This window comes from Podarcis liolepis (assembly GCF_965112155.1).
Source record: "Podarcis liolepis genome assembly, chromosome: 4".
Classification (NCBI taxonomy): Eukaryota; Metazoa; Chordata; class Lepidosauria; order Squamata; family Lacertidae; genus Podarcis; species Podarcis liolepis.
Window position 1 is genome coordinate 34,072,383 of NC_139558.1, and position 19,249 is coordinate 34,091,631.

The 19,249-nt window shown below is 43.3% G+C and overlaps 2 protein-coding genes across 3 annotated transcripts in view; one reads left to right on the plus strand and one right to left on the minus strand.

Moving 5' to 3' along the window:
- Nucleotides 1-19,249, minus strand: part of GABRB3 (gamma-aminobutyric acid type A receptor subunit beta3) — a 203,584-nt gene that overhangs the window by 147,011 nt on the left and 37,324 nt on the right. The window lies entirely within an intron of this gene.
- GABRA5 (gamma-aminobutyric acid type A receptor subunit alpha5) overlaps nt 1-19,249 on the plus strand; it is a 71,044-nt gene that overhangs the window by 3,453 nt on the left and 48,342 nt on the right. For both annotated transcript variants that reach the window (XM_083501727.1, XM_083501728.1), the window contains exons 3-5: nt 14,119-14,240; nt 17,070-17,137; nt 17,258-17,478. In XM_083501727.1, the coding sequence (XP_083357853.1) occupies nt 14,119-14,240; nt 17,070-17,137; nt 17,258-17,478 (411 nt within the window). The remainder of the gene's footprint in view (nt 1-14,118; nt 14,241-17,069; nt 17,138-17,257; nt 17,479-19,249) is intronic.

Consider the following 19,249-nt stretch of genomic DNA (forward strand, 5'->3'; position numbering starts at 1 on the left):
CTCTGTTCCCTTCCCTTCCTACAAAAGATGGTGAATCAGAGAGGAAGTCCCCTCGTCACTGGCAAATGACACTCTCAGTGCATCACTTCTCATTGGGTTATGGGGCTTGTCTGCAAGAACCATTGGTCCCTGGTTTCCTGACCTCTGCCAGAGAACACCTTCTCCACTTCCCCTTGAGGTTGGTGGCTGATGGAAAAAGTAAGATGCTTGGGAGAAGAAGGTTAAACAACCATCAAGGGCAGCCCCAGACATCCCCCCCCCCAAAGCAGCAGCAAATGGCACTTTTCCAAGTCAAGGTCCACAGTACTCCTGTTCAGGGCTTTTTCCCAGCCACAACTCAATTCCAGCACCTCTCAGATGGGTGCCATTGCCATTATAAGAGAACAAAGTTCATGGTGTGCTCCAGTACCTCTTTTCGTAGAAAAATAGCACGCTCCTGTCCTGGACATATGCAGAATTAGCTTTAAAGGAATGTTTTATTGCAGATCAGTAAATGCAGCAAACAGCTAGTGCAACTCTGCTGCCTGCCCTTCACGCAGGTACAGAAGTCTGCCTCCTCTGGGGGCAGGGATAAGTATTTTTTCATAAGTTGCAATATATCCCATGTTTATGAACAATTCCACCCCTCCCCCATAATTTTGTTGTCTTTATCCATAGAGGATTACTAGTGTAGCCTTATCCTCTTCATGCTTTTATTATTTTTGGTGGGGTTGGTGGGGGAGAGAGAGAGAATGAAGATTAATTATTTGTGTAGGTGGTGGTGGGGAACTGCTGCTACTGCCCCCCCCCCCCAGCAATTGCTGCCTGCAGTGGACACTTTCCTCTGCCTAATGCTGAGGGCTGGCCCTGTTCAGGGTGAAAAAGAGAGAAACCCAAGCTTCAGGATTGTTTGATTCATATAGCCAAGCAGCCGATCTGATTTATGAGCTGAGCAGCCGGGGTCTTGCCCTCTCCTCCATAAGAAGAGCCAGGCTTGTGTTCCAGCACTTCAGCGCTCTGGGATCACAAAAGTCAGCATCGCTGTAAATCAACAGAAAGGGAGTGTGCCCATAGGTTGCAAGCTCCTGGTTAGCTGAAGGAAGTGGGAATACTGTTAGGGCAATGGCTTGCTATCTATCTATATTTTGCTTAACTCTTTCCTGTGTACTTCTGGAAATATGAATTCACTAGGGTGACCTTAGGCAAGCCACTCTTCCAGACTCAGGGCCAAACTAGGTGTGCAAAGCAATGGGGGGTTGTTTTTTTAGGCAGTGAAGAGACCTGATCTCCGTTCAGTTCTTGGTGGGAGAGTGGACGCTGTCTTCATCACTGGAATCAGACTCCTCTCCCTCAATGATTAGTTAAGGAAAAGCAAGGTACACAGCTGCCTGCTACATACTGAATGCACATCTGTTTTGACCCCCCCTTCTCTGTTTGAAATATTGAAATACACTGGCCCACCCTATAAAATGGTTGCAAAGATCAGAAAGAAAGAAAAACCACTCAAAAGTGCAATATAAATGCTGAACAATTACTACTGAATGAATCTGAAAGTTGCATTTGAGAAATTGGGTGGGGGGGGTGGGGGGATCAAATCAACACTTTTGGTGAACCCATTGGGGGAATGCTTTAGTAATGTGCTATACAGGCAAGCATTGAGGTTAAATCCAGAGTTGCTACATTCTTACTTGATTATTGTAGGGAAAGGAGAAAACTCGTGTTCTTGCAATTAATAATGTGACCCCGGTGGATTTCAGTGGAACATCAATCTTAACCAGAAATGTACTGAGATATTTCTGAGATATTTTTTTTGGGGGGGGGGGTGTTTTTTGTTTTTTTAATGCACCCTTGTCCTTTCCTCAGAGCTTTGTAGAAATCTTATTTTACAAAAACAACGTAATATAGGTTAGTCAAGTTTCATGTTTTATATAACAACCAAGCCAGATGTTGCAAATACTTGGACCTCAGGACCTTGTCTTGAACCAGAACAACAAAAAGTTTCCTTGTATTTGATTGTCTCCTCAGATTTTTGTTTGATGAAGTCACAAAAGAAACGGAAAACAAAAGTAGACAAAACAAGCCAATTGCCCAGAACACAGTAGAAACTCATAGTAGGGTATATCCCAGTTGGGAGGGGTTGGGATGAGCTATGCTAAATCACTGGCTTCACTGGAAAGTGACATATTGTTCTGGTTGCCTGGACAGTTGGGACACTGATCTCTGCTTACTTGGTAGTTTAAGAAGCAGGGTGGTGAAGAATAAGGGTTGTCAGAGCAGAAATGTGAAAGGAAGATAGGAGCTGTCCAAGGAAGCCCTCTCCAATAGCTCCCAAGATCACAGCAGACAAGAGTGAAAGGAAAAATGGGTGAGGTTAAAGCCAACCTCTAGCACTCTTGCTTGGGGTTGTTTGTATTGATACACCATCAATAAAAAGGACAGAAATTTGTGCATAAAGTTTAAAAGCATTTGATTCCTATAGTTTAAAGAGAAATGCACATTGCTATTGTGAGGATGACTGACAAGGTGACCCGGGTGCTGTCCAGGTGCTGATTGTGGACAGGCAATTTCAAGGTCCTTCTTCTCCCAGCTTATGGTTCTTGGACCCAGACAGGGCTTTTGAAAACTTGATGGCTTCAAATAGAGGTTTGTCCTCTGACCGCTCTTTAAAAGGAGACTATCCTCTGTAAAGTATGGTGCATGAACACCCTAAGGCTAGGCCAAGTAAGCTTATCTGCCCAGGACACTCATGGAGTTGTAGTTCTGTGCGGAAGGTTAGGGATCTCCAGCAGGGGCTTCCATCTTAGCACCTCCATTACAGTCTTGCAAGCAGGACCTAAGAGCAACAATCCCTTCTCCACTGGTGATGCCCAGCAATTGGCGGTCAGTCATACTGCCTCCAGCTGGGGAGGTAGAACATAGCAGTGCAATTCCCAAGACTCTTGGTAGGATGTCAGGTCAGACAAAACAGGCCTAAAACTGATTTGTGTGTGTCACATGAGTTGTAAATCGGTCCTCTGTCTTTGCTTTTATATAAGGTTCCAGAGACATGAGGACACAGGTTCTGCTGCTTTGCAGTTCATGCGTCTGTCAGTATTTGTGTTGTTTAGCGTCATTATTATATTGAACAGAGTACTGAACAAATGATTGCTAGGGGCTTATTTAGCCAAGAGGGCTGGGGGGGGGGGGAGGAAGGGAGGTTTGCCTGAAGTTTCCAATTCTTAAAAAAGAACAGCAAAAAGTAGAGGGAATAATAGTTGTTTACCTTGGCCATTGGACTTTGGACCAGACACATTTAGTGTTAAAGTGCTGGACTGCAAATATAATTAGATATTAAGAAATAAAGTTGGCAGTGCCCTGTCTGTGGAAGTGCCCTTACACGTATAACAAGCACTGACCCTGTTAGCATTTCTGTGCCAAGTTAAGGTTTATTTGCCCAGGTATTTGAAGTTTTGCAAATTGATGAGTATTTCATCTGTTGTCTCTCTCTCTCTGTGTGTGTGTGTTTTTAAGATTCTTCCTTCATTGGATGTTGCATTTTAGTATCTGTTAACTGCTATTTTATGATTTAGGAGGTGGTTTTAATGGGTGCCCTGTATCCCACCATAGTATGTTGATGAAGGGAAGATTCATGATAAAAAAAAATATTTTAAAAGAGAAGTAAATCTGATCTCACTAAACCAAATAGCAGCTTTGGGGAGGGTGACAAAGAAGAAGAAGAAGAAGAAGAAGAAGAAGAAGAAGAAGAAGAAGAAGAAGAAGAAGAAGTGGAAAGGATGAATAAGAGGGATGAGAAAAAGTTAACATCTCTGCTTATTTGTTTCTCCATCCCACTTAGAATAGAAGGTCCACGTCTTGCCCATATAAGAGAAATGCAGGCTGCTGTGCATCTCTGCACTGGAGAACACGAGAAAAGGTTGCTGCTGCAAGGCAGGGAAAGTGCAGAAAAGGGAAATGTGAAATACTCTCACACACCCTGCTCTGCTTATATCATGGCCATGTGCAAATCAGTGGTCACTGGTGCCCATTCGGACTGCCAGGGCAGAAGGCAGAGAGACCAACAGCAGGTAGAGCTAAGTCAATGACAGGCAAAGCCATGAAGGTGGAGACTAGCTGATGGAAGACAGAGGCTGGAAGTGCAATGGACCAAGCTCCGCTGATTCAAATCCCCTTTAAAGGCACTTCAGGAATAGAATCAGCTTTCTCGAGACAGGGCGCTTGCACCTCTCCATGTGCTTTTGAAGAATGAGCATCATTAGGCACTCAAGTTCTTAAGATCTGGCAAGGAACTGGGGTGGACTGGTGTGCTGCCCTCAGCAGCAGGTTTCCCAAAGAGAAGGAATGCAGCAGATCTGGAGTTTTAGAGCACACAGTGGCAAATTATTGGCTTTCTGAGGTCACCTGAGACCAGGAGCATGCTCAGTAAGGGTGCTAGACTGTCCGCCTTGAATTGCCTGTGGTTCCTGATTCTGGCTAGCAGCGAGAACACCACTACCCAGAATCCTCAGGTGATCCCAGAAAGGCTGTCCCATTTGCAAAGCTCCTGGTGGCTCACTTGGAGCCTCCTCCTTCAGAATAGCTCATCCTATTTTAAAGCAGGAGAGTGGACTAAATTATCTATCTGCATCCTTTCAGCTATTATGAGTCTTAAATGCAAGCCAACATTTTCTAGATGAAATTTGGCCTTGTATCTTCTTTCATTCTCTGATTCTATTAAAAAACAAAACAAAACCCCACACACAATCAGATGCAGACACCAGAACCAGGAAAATTAGCCCTCTTGTATGATTCAGGATAAAGCTTTCCCAATGAACGGTAACAAAAGCAGATGTTTTAGTACAAGACCAACCCGGCAGGGATAGGCAGCCTTTCTGCATTCTGCCATTTATCCTTGCAGCAAAGCAGTTCTTAAAACTGGTAAAACTCACCGAACAAATCCCTGTAACCAACTGCAGGGGTAAAGTTCCTAATTCACTGCAATGTTGGCTGTAGACTGTCCTGATGCTCAATTCTCTCAGCAATGCAGGGATGTGTGGAAAACGTGCATAATAAAGCACAGAAATTCTGTCCTCGTTTAGCTGCGGTTTTGTAACTAGCTTGTGAAATGTTTGGGGATTCCTCAGAAAGGCCCTATAGATCTTCATAAGGCTGGGTCCCATAATTTAAAGCAGCATTTTCAGCAAAGCCATTTGACACCTAGAGTTGTTGTTTGTCACAACCAGGCACTTCTGTAATTACTTTTTGTTTTACGGTGCATTTTGTAAAAGCAGTAAACTAAAATCCAATGTACTATAAGAGATTCAATATATGGCCTTCCTAGTCACTGTAGAATTCAGAGAGGCCTCTTTTATTCATAGGATACTATGCAGCTAATGTATTTGCCAGCCACTTGGATAGCAATTTTTGGCCAAGAAGTACAATATGAATCCTGGGGGGAAATAAACGTTTAGGAAGTATAGCCAAAACAAAGTTCGTTGTTAATTTGCAGCATAGTGATGCTTCAAAAGGCTTTTAAAAAAAAAAAAAAAGAGCAACATCCATCCAAAGCTGTAACAATGGAGAAAGTTCCTCCCAAATTAGTTTCAGCTTTGGTTTTAATACTGTAGCAAAAGATACGCAATGTATCTTGTTATCAGGACAGAAACCTCAAAATGCTACTAAATATATATCTTGAAAATTCTTAATTTTGAAGAAGAGAAATTTACTAGGTGACGCACTGGCTATACTTGAAACCCACACCTAACTATCCAAATTTAAGCAGGTGTGGTGGTTATTCCCCCTCCCCTTTTCTGTACACCCAAAGCTGCTCTCCCCTCAAACCCATGAACCTATACTGATACATTTCAATAAATGTTTTAAGTGGGGAATATGAAATTGTGGTGGCAACTGCACCTACATTGTTTGAGAATTGGGAAGAGGGGGGGAACTCCCCCCTCCCACCATTCATCTCTGCTAGAAAAGTTCGAGGAAACCCAATATCTGTTTTCCAAAGTCAGAAAGCTCCAGATATGCTCCAGTAAGATACTTTGCATATTCCCTCACTCACTTCAAATATAGGAGACAGTTTTGTGAATGTATTATAATGTGTCAACTCAGATCACGGACTTTCTACCCTGACATGAGCTGGACATTGTATAGATGGGGACGCTCTGAAGTGTGTGTTCTGCACTGATACGCAACAAATATTATTCTGGCATTCTGAAGAGATTGATTGCGATGGATAGCTCAAAGCCTTCAACATGGGAGAGGCATCTGCCAGTCTTTAGCAAAGACAATATGCTGCAACAGGCCAATACTCTGCCATTTTCCTCCATCAGTGAACAGCCTTCCCTAATCTGGTGCCTTCCAGCTGTTTTGGACTACAACTCCCATAAGCCCCAGGTGTATGACCAGTGGTCGAGCGTTATGGGAACTGTAATCCAAACTAACTGGAAGGCACTAGCTGAGTGAGTCATTCAAAGTACTTCACATATAAGTGTCCCTCCCTCCCTCCTTACTGTACTCGTACTTTTTTTGGTCACTTTTGCAAGCTGAAGACAGAGAACAGTTGCTGATGTTAATAGGGATATATATTACATGCTATTGTGTTTTTCTTTCAAGGGTTTGAAGAAAATATACACAGTTCTCCCCTGCCATTTTATATTTACAACAACCCTGTGAGGTAGCTTAAACTGAGAGGCAGTGACTGGCTTCATGGGTCAGGGAAGGATTTTATCGTGAGTCTCCTTGCACCACTGACTTCCCACAGTCATTTTCTTCAGAGTTAGTGATGCTGTGCTTGGTGTGTACTGCACATTCCTCTTTGGCCCCTGATTAAGGGTTTTGTATTGTTTAAAAACCTGCAAACACTATTTGACCTGAGGCAACGGGGGCAAATGGAAGAGATGTCTGTACACCATGACAGCTAATGGTTCTCTCTGAAAGCAATTTCAGCTTTCTTTAAAATGGTTCTCTGCCTCATGCCATCCCCTTTCTTTATGAAGATATTGTAAAGTATTCTCTCTGCCTCCTTCTTCATTAGATTTGCTTCTTTTCCAAGACCAGGAAATAAATTTACAAAGGGACTGAATCATAAAAACTCAGTCTCCCTGTTGTGAAGAGACACTCTCAGAGATCTCCATTTCCACGGGTGAGATCCATGCACCCCAGAGCCATCAACGATAAGGAGAATTTGTATCAGGAGCTACATTTCACTCGATGTCAAAACTAATCCATCGGTTTTAATTACAGAAATGGAAGGAGCTCATTAAGGGCAACCCTCGTTGACGTAAGATTCTTTCCCACAGAACATTCACCAGTGTGTTGTTGCTTTTTAATATTTCAGATGAAAAGCTCTACACTCTCCCAGTAGCTAATAACTCCCAATATTTTGTTCCTGATTAAGCCACATAAATCACGCCCGCCAATAACTTTGGTGATCACTTTCTATTTCAGTACTTCTGAAGTTGTGGAACAGAGAAGTATTAAAGGAAAGAAGGAACTAGGGCACATACTAGTCTGGTGCAGTACCTAGAGTGTTTGATTTGGATGTGGGGAAGCTAGGTTTTAATACCCAATCAGCCCCAGAGGTCTCAACCCAACCTACCTTTTAGGGTCATAGTGCAGCAGAATGCCCTTCTGAGCTTCTTGGAGGATACAGATATAATACATATCCTTTTCTGTAGTTTCACAAATTCAGCATGCCAATATGCTGCCAGCATGAGTCAGACAAAGGCAAACACAAATTCTTGCTTGACTGAATACTCTCCCATATCGGTCGGTCAGATGGGGTGCTCAAAAGCAGGGTGCAAGCCCAATAGCCCTCTCCTGCAGTTGTTGCTCACCATGTTCAGAATCATAGTGCCTTTGATCACAGAGGCATTATATAGCCATCAAGACTGGGAGCCATGGTAGGTTCACTCTTCTTGTTTGGAACTATTGGCAGTGGGACCAAGGATGGTAAAGTATTGAGGAAGTGCTAAGCACTGAATCCTGAAGCTTCTTAGAAAGTCCTTAACCAGATCCTTGAGTTCTCAACTCTGGATGAGCCTTCCCTGCTCAGGGAGAGAGCTCTGGCACACAGTGTTGTCATAGTGCTCCCAAATTATGGAGACATCTGATTGCTTTGACAGTTTTGGAATCTGCTTTACCATATGTGCCTAATACTTTTTTGGGGAACAGTTGTATGCCCATTTCGCTAGAGATCAAACATCCATCACTAATCCATGAGTAATCTACTCTGGATAAAATGATTCACCTCTACCTTGGTTGATGTTTTAGTGTGGATATAGACACCCAATTGGGATGGTGACCAATGTGGTGAAGCTACCATAGTGTGACCTTTGAAGATAGTTGCCAGCTTTGGACACACCACAGTAACCTCCTGATTAATAACATGTCAAAACACAGCCTGTGATGGCTTCACTACAACAGTCACCATCGCAAGTGGTTTCCCAAATTCATGTTGTTGCTTTTCAATAACATGCATGCATGCATTTCACTCCCTGTGCAAAAGGGGGCGTCATTCTTGGGGAAGCATAGCCAGTTGGGGGAGGGCATCTGTGAAAAAGACACCATTTTATGTAATGCTCTACATGTGAGTTGCATCTTGTGTCTTACGCAATAAGGCTTTCTGTAAAAGAATTAGATAACAGTTAAAGTGGCCCAGAGTGGATTTTTCAAGTGGCACAATAAGGAAAAATGTACTCTTTCATTTTATTGCCAACCAACATAACAAAGAGATGAGATTTCAGACTACCAATCAACACATTCCAGGGACTCACTCACAAATGGAGCTATGCTTTCCCCCAGAGAAAACCCATAATAGTTATGAAACATTGCAATCAGATTCTAGACAGAGCCAAGCTCTTTTCTTCTTCTGAGCTTGGAATTTTAAATAAATAAAAAAAATGCAAACAGCACATATTTCATGCAGGTAAACATATGCTGAATCAAGCAAATTGCATCTCTTGCCAAAACAATTTAATAGTCCAATCAGTTCAGCTTCACTGAGACCATCAAAAATGGCAGGTGAGATGCCCAGCAAAATAAAATCTGATGTCAGGGTGGGAGGGAGGCTCACATCACTCACATGGAAGGCTAAATCATTCACAATTTTTCAGCATCACCATCCCTATTACTATGAGATTACACAAACAGGTGTGAGAGAGACAGGGAGGGAGGGAGGGAGGGGGAGAGAAGACAATGACAGACTGCGGTTACTTGTTGTCAAGGCTTGCATATGATGTCCAGTTGGGCACTGGAAATCACTAGAAACCATTTTAGGCTTCCAGTTCTTCTCCCTATTCTGTTTCTCTCTCCAAGTTGTTTCCTTATAAGCAGCTTTAGGCAGAATTAAAATTGCACCAAAGCTTTACAAACCACAAATAGTTTGTGTAATGAAAGAGAATTCACCGGCACACTTCCCAAGAAGTGTCAGCCGGCCAGGTACCAAACAATGCAGACTTCCCTTTCTTAAAAGCTCATTGGATTCCTTCTTTTTAGATAGTTTTTCAATGTAGTGCTATATTATATTACATAACATAGGATGTAATTGCTTCCAGGAAATACCGAGAGCAGGAGAGTGTTGGATTAGACAAGAATCATAGGCTTTTGCTAGTCTTAACGTCTCCTTGAAGACAAACACAATTTCAGTTTTTTAAAAATCCATTGGGGAAATGCTTTATGGCGTCCTTTTACTGCTCTTAGGGAAGAGAAATTACACAAAGGGTTTCAGCTTTCCCCATGTTTCAGCCTGGCCAGTGGAACAGTAAGTACATTAGCTGCTTTTGTCACTGGTCTGCATTCACTGTTTCTAAATTTCTAAGCAAACCCCTAGCTTTTACCATGATGGCCAAAAGAAATCTTGCAGACACTTTTGACAACAGTTAGAATTTAAGATGACCATACGATCCATCGTTCTTGGTATTCAATGAGACTGTGAATGTGAATTTCCAGGCATGTAGAAAGTTCTTTAACGGAGCAGAGAAAAATGCTTATGCACAGGTGTAAGATTGCCAGAGCAAGATAGAACATAAGAAAAGCTCTGCTGGATCAAACCAAACACCCATTTAGTCCAGCGTCCTATTCTCACACTGACCACACATATGGCTTTGTGAAACCCGCAAGCAGAACCTGTATGCAAGCAGGATTTGTGTTGTCTACTTGCAGTGCCAGCAGGTAGCTTTCTTTCTTGCACCTCTACCTAGCTTTGGGAACGAGGGAGGAGGGCTGCAGGATCTCTTAATCCAGAATGCGGCAGCGAAACTGGTGACTGGGGGTGGCCGCCAAGACCACGTAACACCAGTCTTGAAAGACCTACACTGGCTCCCAGTACGTTTCTCAGCGCAATTCAAAGTGTTGGTGTTGACCTTTAAAGCCCTAAACAGCTTCAGCCCAGTATATCTGAAGGAGCGTCTCCACCCCCATCATTCTGCCCGGACGCTGAGGTCTAGATCCAAGGGCCTTTGGGAGGTTCCCTCATTGCGAGAAGCAAAACTACAGGGAACCAGGCAGTGGGCCTTCTTGGTAATGGCGCCTGCTCTGTGGAACGGCCTCCCACCAGATGTCAAAGAGATAAACGACCAGACATTTAGAAGACATCTGAAGGCAGCCCTGTTCAGGGAAGTTTTTAATGTGTGACATTTTAATGTATTTTTAATCTTTGTTGAAAGCCGCCCAGAGTGGCTGGGGAAACCCAGCCAGATGGGTGGGGTACAAATAAATTATTATTATTATTATTATTATTATTATTATTATTATTATTATTATTCCCCTCACAACTCCATCCCAAAGCCTGGGAAGCTTCCATTCAGCTTAGGGAGGGAGGTGCAATGCTCTGGCAGTGTCCGAGAGACCAGTTTATCAAAATCTCTTTCTCCTCCAGGTAGACAAGCAAGAGTAATGACCAGAGTTCAAGGACACATTCCAGCCTGGCAAAAATACTCCAGGAGGGTGTTATGTGTGAGGGGTGTGGCCTGGGGGAGAGTAGGAGGTGTGGCTGGATGGGCATGTGGCCTTGGGAGAGTCCAAGGGTCAGACAGGCCTGGAGGGTAGTATTTGGCCCTGGGCTTAAGATTGCTCACCTCTAAGGTTCCTCTAAGGATTGCTGCAGTATTATATTATGTGTGACACTAGAGTGTGTGACTGATAAGCTTCATATCCTGTTATTCCGAAACATTTGTAATTAAGAACACTAATTATGACAGGGTGGCAGTTCCAAGCCTACAGTAGCTATGTGCAGTCCCTGTTCCGTTCTCAATCCCAGTGGCATTTATTGTCCATGTTAAGTAAGAATGGCCATGGGACTGGATCCCTGAAGATCCAGCTTCCATTATGGTTTTGCTCGGCATTACACAACATTGTGGCCATCACTGCTCGTAATAACAATTTCATAGGATTAAAATGTTGCTAAAGACTCTGTGTAGCAGATGGCGGAATTTGATCCTCTGGCTGCAACTTAATTAAAGCGGCGCGTTGACGGTGACCATGATCAACTTCGGGAAGAAGGCCTTTGACCCATTGGCTACTTATCTGCAAATGTCTGCAAATGTTTTCCATTTACTCATCTCAGATTCTGGAGTCTGTCCAGCAGTAGCAGAAGAGGAAGGCAATGGGTGCCGCAGAATGTCTAGGAATTTGGTGGGAAATGTAACACTAAAGCAGAAAAAAAATGATGGTTTTTAAAGTTGTTCTGAGTAGGGGTGAGAAAGAGACTTGTCATCACCTTACAGAGATTATAGAAAGACTGTTCCTGCCCTCTGGCTTAGAATTTGAGGCCTTGTGCTTACAAATATCATTTGTGGGGGATAAACCTGTCTGTGGACTGTACTATTTCAGACTATGTGTGTGGACTCATGTGATTGAATGTACCGTATCTCTAATATTCCCAGCACACAGAAAACCCCCTTATCAGGGAGAAGTGTTGGTTTATTCCAGTAGTGCTCAACATTTTCAGGCCCAGGACATACTTCTAATCCTAACCAGCATTTGGGGATCCATTTCTTAATCTTTTACCATACATTTGCAGGGTGGTAGTGTTCTGGTTGAGACCCACCTCAGATCAAGCCGTGTCCCACTTGTGGGTTCCAACCCACCAGCTGAAGACCAGTGGTTTATTTATTTATTTATAAAAAAATATTTACATACCACTATTCATTAAAAAATCTCAGAGCAGTTTCCAACAGTCACACATAAAACCATACAATAAAAACCATGTAAATATATGTACAGTCATACCACGGGTTACAAACTCTGCGGGTTGCGAGTTTTTGGGTTGCGGACTTCACTGAACCCGGAAGTACTGGAACGGGTTACTTCCGGGTTTTGGCGCTCACGCAAGTGCAGAAGCACAAAATGATGTCATGTGCATGCGCAGAAGCGCCAAATTGCGTCATGCGCAGACACGGTACTTTAGGCTGTGAATGCTGGGGGTTGCGAACGTGCCTCCCACACGATCACATTTGCAGCCAGAGGTATGACTATATATAATAAAATTAGAAACCAGCCTTAATGGAAAAATGTATTCTTAGTTGCCCGCAGAAGCCTGGAGGAATAGAAACACTTTCAGGTGGAATTTAATGGTCTAAACCAGGCATGGCCAAACTTGGCCCTCCAGCTGTTTTGGGACTACAACTCCCATCATCCCTAGCTAACAGGATCAGTGGTCAGGGATGATGGGAATTGTAGTCCCAAAACACCTGGAGGGACAAGTTTGGCCATGACTGGTCTAAACAGAAAGAACCTGCTGAATTGCTTTGGCATAGCAACCCCACAGAACTGGGCTGATGACCCCAAAGGCTCCATTTTGTCAAATGAGCCTCATCAGGTTGAGGAACAAGTTGTTAACCCAGCCTCTGAATGCTGAAGGTCCCAGGTTCAATCCCTAGTATCCCAAGAAAGGGCTGGAAAAGACTCTTTTCCTTATATCCTGGAAAGTCATTACCAGTCAGTGCAGAGTATTGAGCTAGATAGGTTAATGGTCTGACACAGCTTCCTATGCCCTCTCTCTCTCTATGTGTGAATGGAACATTCAATCCTGTGAGCCCACCAGCAGTCAGAAGTGGAACAGTCCACAAGCCAGTTTCCCACACCATATGCATTTATGCAGTGCTTTTTTATGGGGTTACACATACCCCTAAACATTTTGTGAGTCTGTGTACTTTTGTCCATTTACTGTATTTATTTCCCCCGATTTGAACTATAAAATGGAGATTTTCTTGAGTCAAAATGAGAGTACCCCTAAACATATTTTAAGAAAAAAAGCACTGCATTTATGGAACTATTAGAGAAACAAAGAAAGGTGGCCAAAAAGGAAAGGGATAAAGAAGGGTGAACAAATCTCAGGTCCGTGGTGTTTAGTTGTTTTTTTGCTAGAACCCCAAGATCTACTAACCAGGTGGAAAAGAATGGCTGAGTGGGGCAACACACTTTGGGAATTAAGGAGCCTCTGAGCAAACTGAATTTGTTTTCAATACCAAAACTGAATGCACACCCCTTTCACACAAAACCCCTCTCCAGTCCCGTCCCCCCCATACTTCCACCCCTGATATCACCAGCTTAATTTAGAAAAGGAGGGAGGGGAAGACGCTTTGTTGTCACTGTTGTTAGACAGTTGGGAGTCAGAAACCTTGCTTATCTGCTGCAAATTACTGCTTGATCTATCCAGCAGAGGCTGGTCCATTTGATCAAAGGCTGACACCGCAATCTCAGTGCATCCTCAGCTGGCCCCCACCTGCCTTCCTTTGAACTTACAACCAATCAGGGCATGGCTCTGTCTGTAATTGGCTCTGGCTCCACCTACTGTTGGCCTCCCTGCCTTCCACCCTATCAGTTCCAATGGACACCAGGCACCACCGGACCTGCCAGAAGATTCTGATTTACTCCTGGAAAAGAGGAAACGAATTGTACCTAGACGCCCTGACAATAGGGTGAATCACGCTTTTTGCAGTGCAGCATGCACATGTGTTATGCATGTTATGGGGCACCTGTGTGCATGACAAGCAAAGTCCAAGAGCAACCAAGCCATTGGATTTTCCTGTAGTCCTTGTTTAAGCTATCCATTGTCAGATGCTTATGAGATCGATGACACAACCTTTAACTCTTTAGCTGTCTCTCCCAGTTTTTATTGATGTGTCTTCTCCACTCCCTCCCCCCTTTTCGCAGCTTCTCACAGATGCCAACAGCTTCAGGGAAATATGATACCAATGATAACATCACCATCTTCACTAGGATTCTGGACGGCCTGCTGGATGGATATGATAACAGGCTTCGTCCAGGCCTGGGAGGTACAACAGATGTTCCTACAAGCATGCCATTGTAGGGAAAAATGCTTAAAACAGCATGCAGCCGTGTCCTAGTAAGAGATGACCAAAGATGTGTTTAGGGAGCAGTGGGAGATGGTTAAGAGATCTCCAGAAGGTGTGCTGAAAGCAGCAGAAGAGTGCCACAAAAAACCCCTAGTGCTTTTGTTTTCTCACTGGTTGTATGTTAAAGATTTTCCCATTTTCAAGTTAGAAAAAGCATCCCTGGCCCATAGTGTCTGTAATCCGTTGCATCGTTCTCAGAGCAGATCCAGAGAAGTCAGATCACCTCCTCAGTGCATACGTCAGTCTTGCAACCAGACAAGTAATTTGGGGAGGGTGGGAGGAGAACACTGATTTTAAGTTATAGTGGCTTTGCTGCAAGACTGTATGAATGCCACTTGCTATACTGTTTATTATTTAAATCCCACATTTTCAGAGATGCTTCAATATAGATTGAAAGCAATACAACAACAAAAAATTGAAAACTGAACAATTAAACAACACCAGCCGCAATGTAGTGGAGACCAAGTAATAGAATGTCTTGTCAAAGGTTGCAAAAGGACCCAGTAAATGAATGCTTTCAGTCACTTCCTAAAGGCTGTTAGGCATTATTGGAACAGGAACAGGAAGTGAGTTCAGCTGTCAAGGTGCCACCACTGTCAAGGGCATGCCCCTCACAACCACCCACAACCCCTTCAATAGTTTGAGTACTCAGATACTCTGGACAGCTCCATACAGACTCAGGCTGGAGACTCCATAAAAGCTCAGATGTTTCTTTAGCAGCAACCATAATCAGAATAAACCTTAAATAGGAAGCACCGATCTATCCCAATATCTAGCTCTGCCTTTGGTGAGAGATAACTTTTTATTTGAAGAGGATCCTCATCCACTGAAAAAGTGGAGTTTGACCCCAGGGTCATCACACTTACCTATAGAGTAGGTTCTTCCTTTCAATATCTGGATAGAAGTCGTATAGAATATTCCCTATACAGTGGTACCTCGTGTTAAGAACTTAATTCGTTCTGGAGGGCCGTTCTTAACCTGAAACTGTTCTTAACCTGAGATACCACTTTAGCTAATGGGGCCTCCCACTGCTGCCACGCTGCCACCACACGATTTCTGTTCTCATCCTGAAGCAAAGTTCTTAACCTGAGGTACTATTTCTGGGTTAGTGGAGTCTGTAACCTGAAGCGTCTGTAACCTGAAGTGTCTGTAACCCGAGGTACCACTGTATCTGTTTTTGGTTAATTGCTAATCATTTGCCTCTCAAATCTCAGAATGCTCTATCTTGTAAATCAATAACCTAAATATCTGATAGTGTTACTATAGCCCCAGGTTGTGATGTATATCATATTACCAAGAAAACATCACCAAGAGTTCTGGGATTTTCTGAAAAGATTTGTCATGTAAAATCAATATACCATATCTAAATTACTAACCTGAATAGTTGGCAAAACTCATGTTTGCCTTAATGACCTAGGCTTTGTTATGACGTTATCATTCAACAAAGCAAGCAAGGATAGAATAGAACCCTTAAGGGGAGAGGAAAAAAATCCCCAAATGAACTTTAAGCAGTGCTGAAAAAGATCAGAGCATCAGTTTTTAGTACAACCACGTGAATACTAACAAATGCAGCCACTTGTGAAATTTGACATTGTTAAATGTTATCATTTAATTTTACCAGTCCAGCTGTTTTTGAAGCTGGGCAGACATAAATAATGTCCTCTTTGTACCAGAGCTAAACACTATTCCTTTCATTCACTCTTCTGATGGTTGTGGGGACTGGGCTGCTAATGCAGGCATGTAGAAACTTGGCATGTACAGTGACCCATTTTCTTTCAATGGAAGGGCAGCTCTGTGTCCGCACCCCTCTTTGCACATCTATTGAAGCAGCCCACACATTCAGGAGCTCCACATTGTGTGCCTAGTTACATGTACTTAAAGGTAAAGGGACCCCTGACCATTAGGTCCAGTCGTTGCCAACTCTGGGGTTGCGGCGTTCATCTCGCTTTATTGGCCGAGGGAGCCGGCGTACAGCTTCCGGGTCATGTGGCCAGCATGACTAAGCCGCTTCTGGCGAACCAGAGCAGCGCATGGAAATGCCGTTTACCTTCCCACCAGAGCGGTACCTATTTATCTACTTGTACTTTGACGTGCTTTCAAACTGCTAGGTTGGCAGGAGCTGGGACCAAGCAACGGGAGCTCACCCTGTCGCAGGGATTCGAACTGCCGACCTTCTGATCGGCAAGTCCTAGGCTCTGTGGTTTAACCCACAGCGCCACCCATGTCCCCCTACATGTACTTAGGCCTGCTGAATTGCCAGACTTCCTTGCTTGCATTTGTCTTGTAGGTGGAGGTGATCTACTGCTGCTACAGTGGTACCTCGGGTTACATACGCTTCAGGTTACAGACTCCACTAACCCAGAAATATTACCTCGGGTTAAGAACTTTGCTTCAGGATGAGAACAGAAATTGCACGCAGGAGGCCTCATTAGCTAAAGTGGTGCTTCAGGTTAAGAACAGTTTCAGGTTAAGAACGGACCTCAAGAATAAATTAAGTTCTTAACCCGAGGTACCACTGTACTTACTTCTGCAATGTATCTTTAGCTTCAACAAAGTGCTAAGTGCTGTCCTCAACACAGAAACAATATGGTAATTGCCCAGAAGCCGCAGAGTATTAAGTGGAAGAGTCAGGATGCCACTGAAGGGCAAAACCCTTCCTTGCTTTGCTATTGCTATAAGATTAGGTCTCCTCAATGCAAATTGCCAGCTGATGGAGCAGTCTTAATTGTTTACATTTCTTTGTTGTAGAGAGAATAACAGAGGTGAAAACAGACATCTTTGTCACCAGTTTTGGCCCTGTGTCAGACACCGAAATGGTAGGTTGCCATGCTATGATTGTCTAAATGTCCCCTGCTGCTATTTGCTAGAATAATCTGGAGGATTGGTTCATTCTTATGAGCTATGGCACTTATACAACGGTCTCTGTTTCATGCCAGGAATATACTATTGATGTTTTCTTCCGGCAAAGTTGGAAAGACGAAAGGCTTCAATTTAAAGGTCCCATGCAACGCCTGCCTCTGAACAACCTCCTTGCCAGTAAGATCTGGACTCCAGACACCTTTTTCCACAATGGTAAAAAATCTATTGCCCACAACATGACCACTCCTAACAAGCTTTTGCGCCTTGAGGATGACGGGACCCTCCTCTACACAATGAGGTGAGGAGGAAGATTGTGGGTTTCTTTTGACGCTTGTTCTGTGATAGGTCCCCATTTGTGCTGCCCGGTGTTCTTCACAGGAGAGCCAAGGGGGAAAAGTCTCTTGCATGAAAACATCAAAAGAAAGCAGAAGGCATAATCATGCCTTATAACTAGCAATTAACATACAGCTTCTGAACAATGCCGATCTTTTTAAAAAAATTATCTGAAAAGTAGATGATGCAGACTTTTCTTTCTTTCTTTCTTTCTTTCTTTCTTTCTTTCTTTCTTTCTTTCTTTCTTTCCAAAAGACTGGTCCTTTCCCATTGTATTTGTAGCTGTGATTTTGATCTAAGCCAGAAAGTTGAATCTGTCACTGGTTTGGTACTTATTGAACAATCAAAGACTAGGTTTTTCTTTTCTTCCTTGACTTTTACTAATCCTAATTAACAGACCATGATGTTAAAGCTTTGGCGAGCGCATGAGAGAGGCTTCATTTTAGCAGGTGCCCTTTTTGCAGATCAAGCGAGTGCTTTTCAAAAGTCTTTGTGAGTTAGATCAATATCCATATCTTTCATAGCTCTGGTCCTTTCTGATCTAGTGATATTGGAAAGACATACTTTTGCACTGCAATTTGTAAAAGTGGTGGAATGGATTATAAGCCTCTCTGTGGCCTGATTATTATTATTTTTTATTCTCATTGCTAATAAATAGGATGGAATGTAAGCCCCTCTGTTGCCTGACTGTTGTTGTTATTGTTGTTCTAATTGCAAATAAGTGTTCTGTAATAGTTACTTAGGAGCAACAATTGCATCAGAAGTGACAAAAATCTATAGGAAAATTAATGCATTGCATATCATGTACAGCTGCCTGTAAAATATGATTAATGACAAATGATAGTGGCAAACTCTGGAATTGGCTGGGCTTGTAATAGTGAACTTATTATGAGTTCTTCTCCCATCTCCTGAATTCATTGGGAACTCAAGTAAAGTTTCATCCTGGCTCATTGTGACTTTGCTAGCACTTATCTGGAAGTGGCTGCAGCAACAAAAAATAACCTTCCTGTGAGGTTTCTGTACCTATCAGAGTTTTCTCATTGCTAGTAACAGCATGGTGTAATAGTGGCTAAGAGACTGAGCTATGATTCAGGAAGTCCCCAGTTCACATCTAGCTTCTGCAGTGAACCTCCTAGGTGGCCTTAACCAAGCCGCTCTCTCAGTTCCCTCATCTGACAACTCACAACTCTGGACCAAGTTACCTGAAAGTCTATCTCTGTCTGTATAGATCTGTAAGAGCACTTAGATCACCTGATGCAACTCTAGCTGTGGCACTGCATCCTAGAGAGTATCATCATGCAGTGACCTGAAGAAGAAGTGTGCATGCACACGAAAGCTCATACCAAGAACTAACTTAGTTGGTCTTTAAGGTGCTACTGGAAGGAATTTTTTTATTTTGACCTGAGAATGTTTGCCTCAGAGAGCAGAGCCCTAGAACCCTTTGAGTCCGTTATAGTTTAAGAGCACCCCATCAATTCCTATCATGGTTTGCAGCAGGGAAGGACTTTCCCCACTCTTTATGAGCCTGACTGCTACTTCACCAGAACCCTGGTTCCTAGTGAGGAAGCCAAAAGGTGTTGCTTCCTAGTAGAGCAGCGGTTCTCAACTAGTGAGTCCCCAGATGTTGTTGGACTACAACTCCCATCATCCCTGAGCTCTGGCCTTGCTAGCTAGGGGTGATGGGAGTTGTAGGCCAACAACATCTGGGGACCCACAGGTTGAGAAAGGCTGTAGTA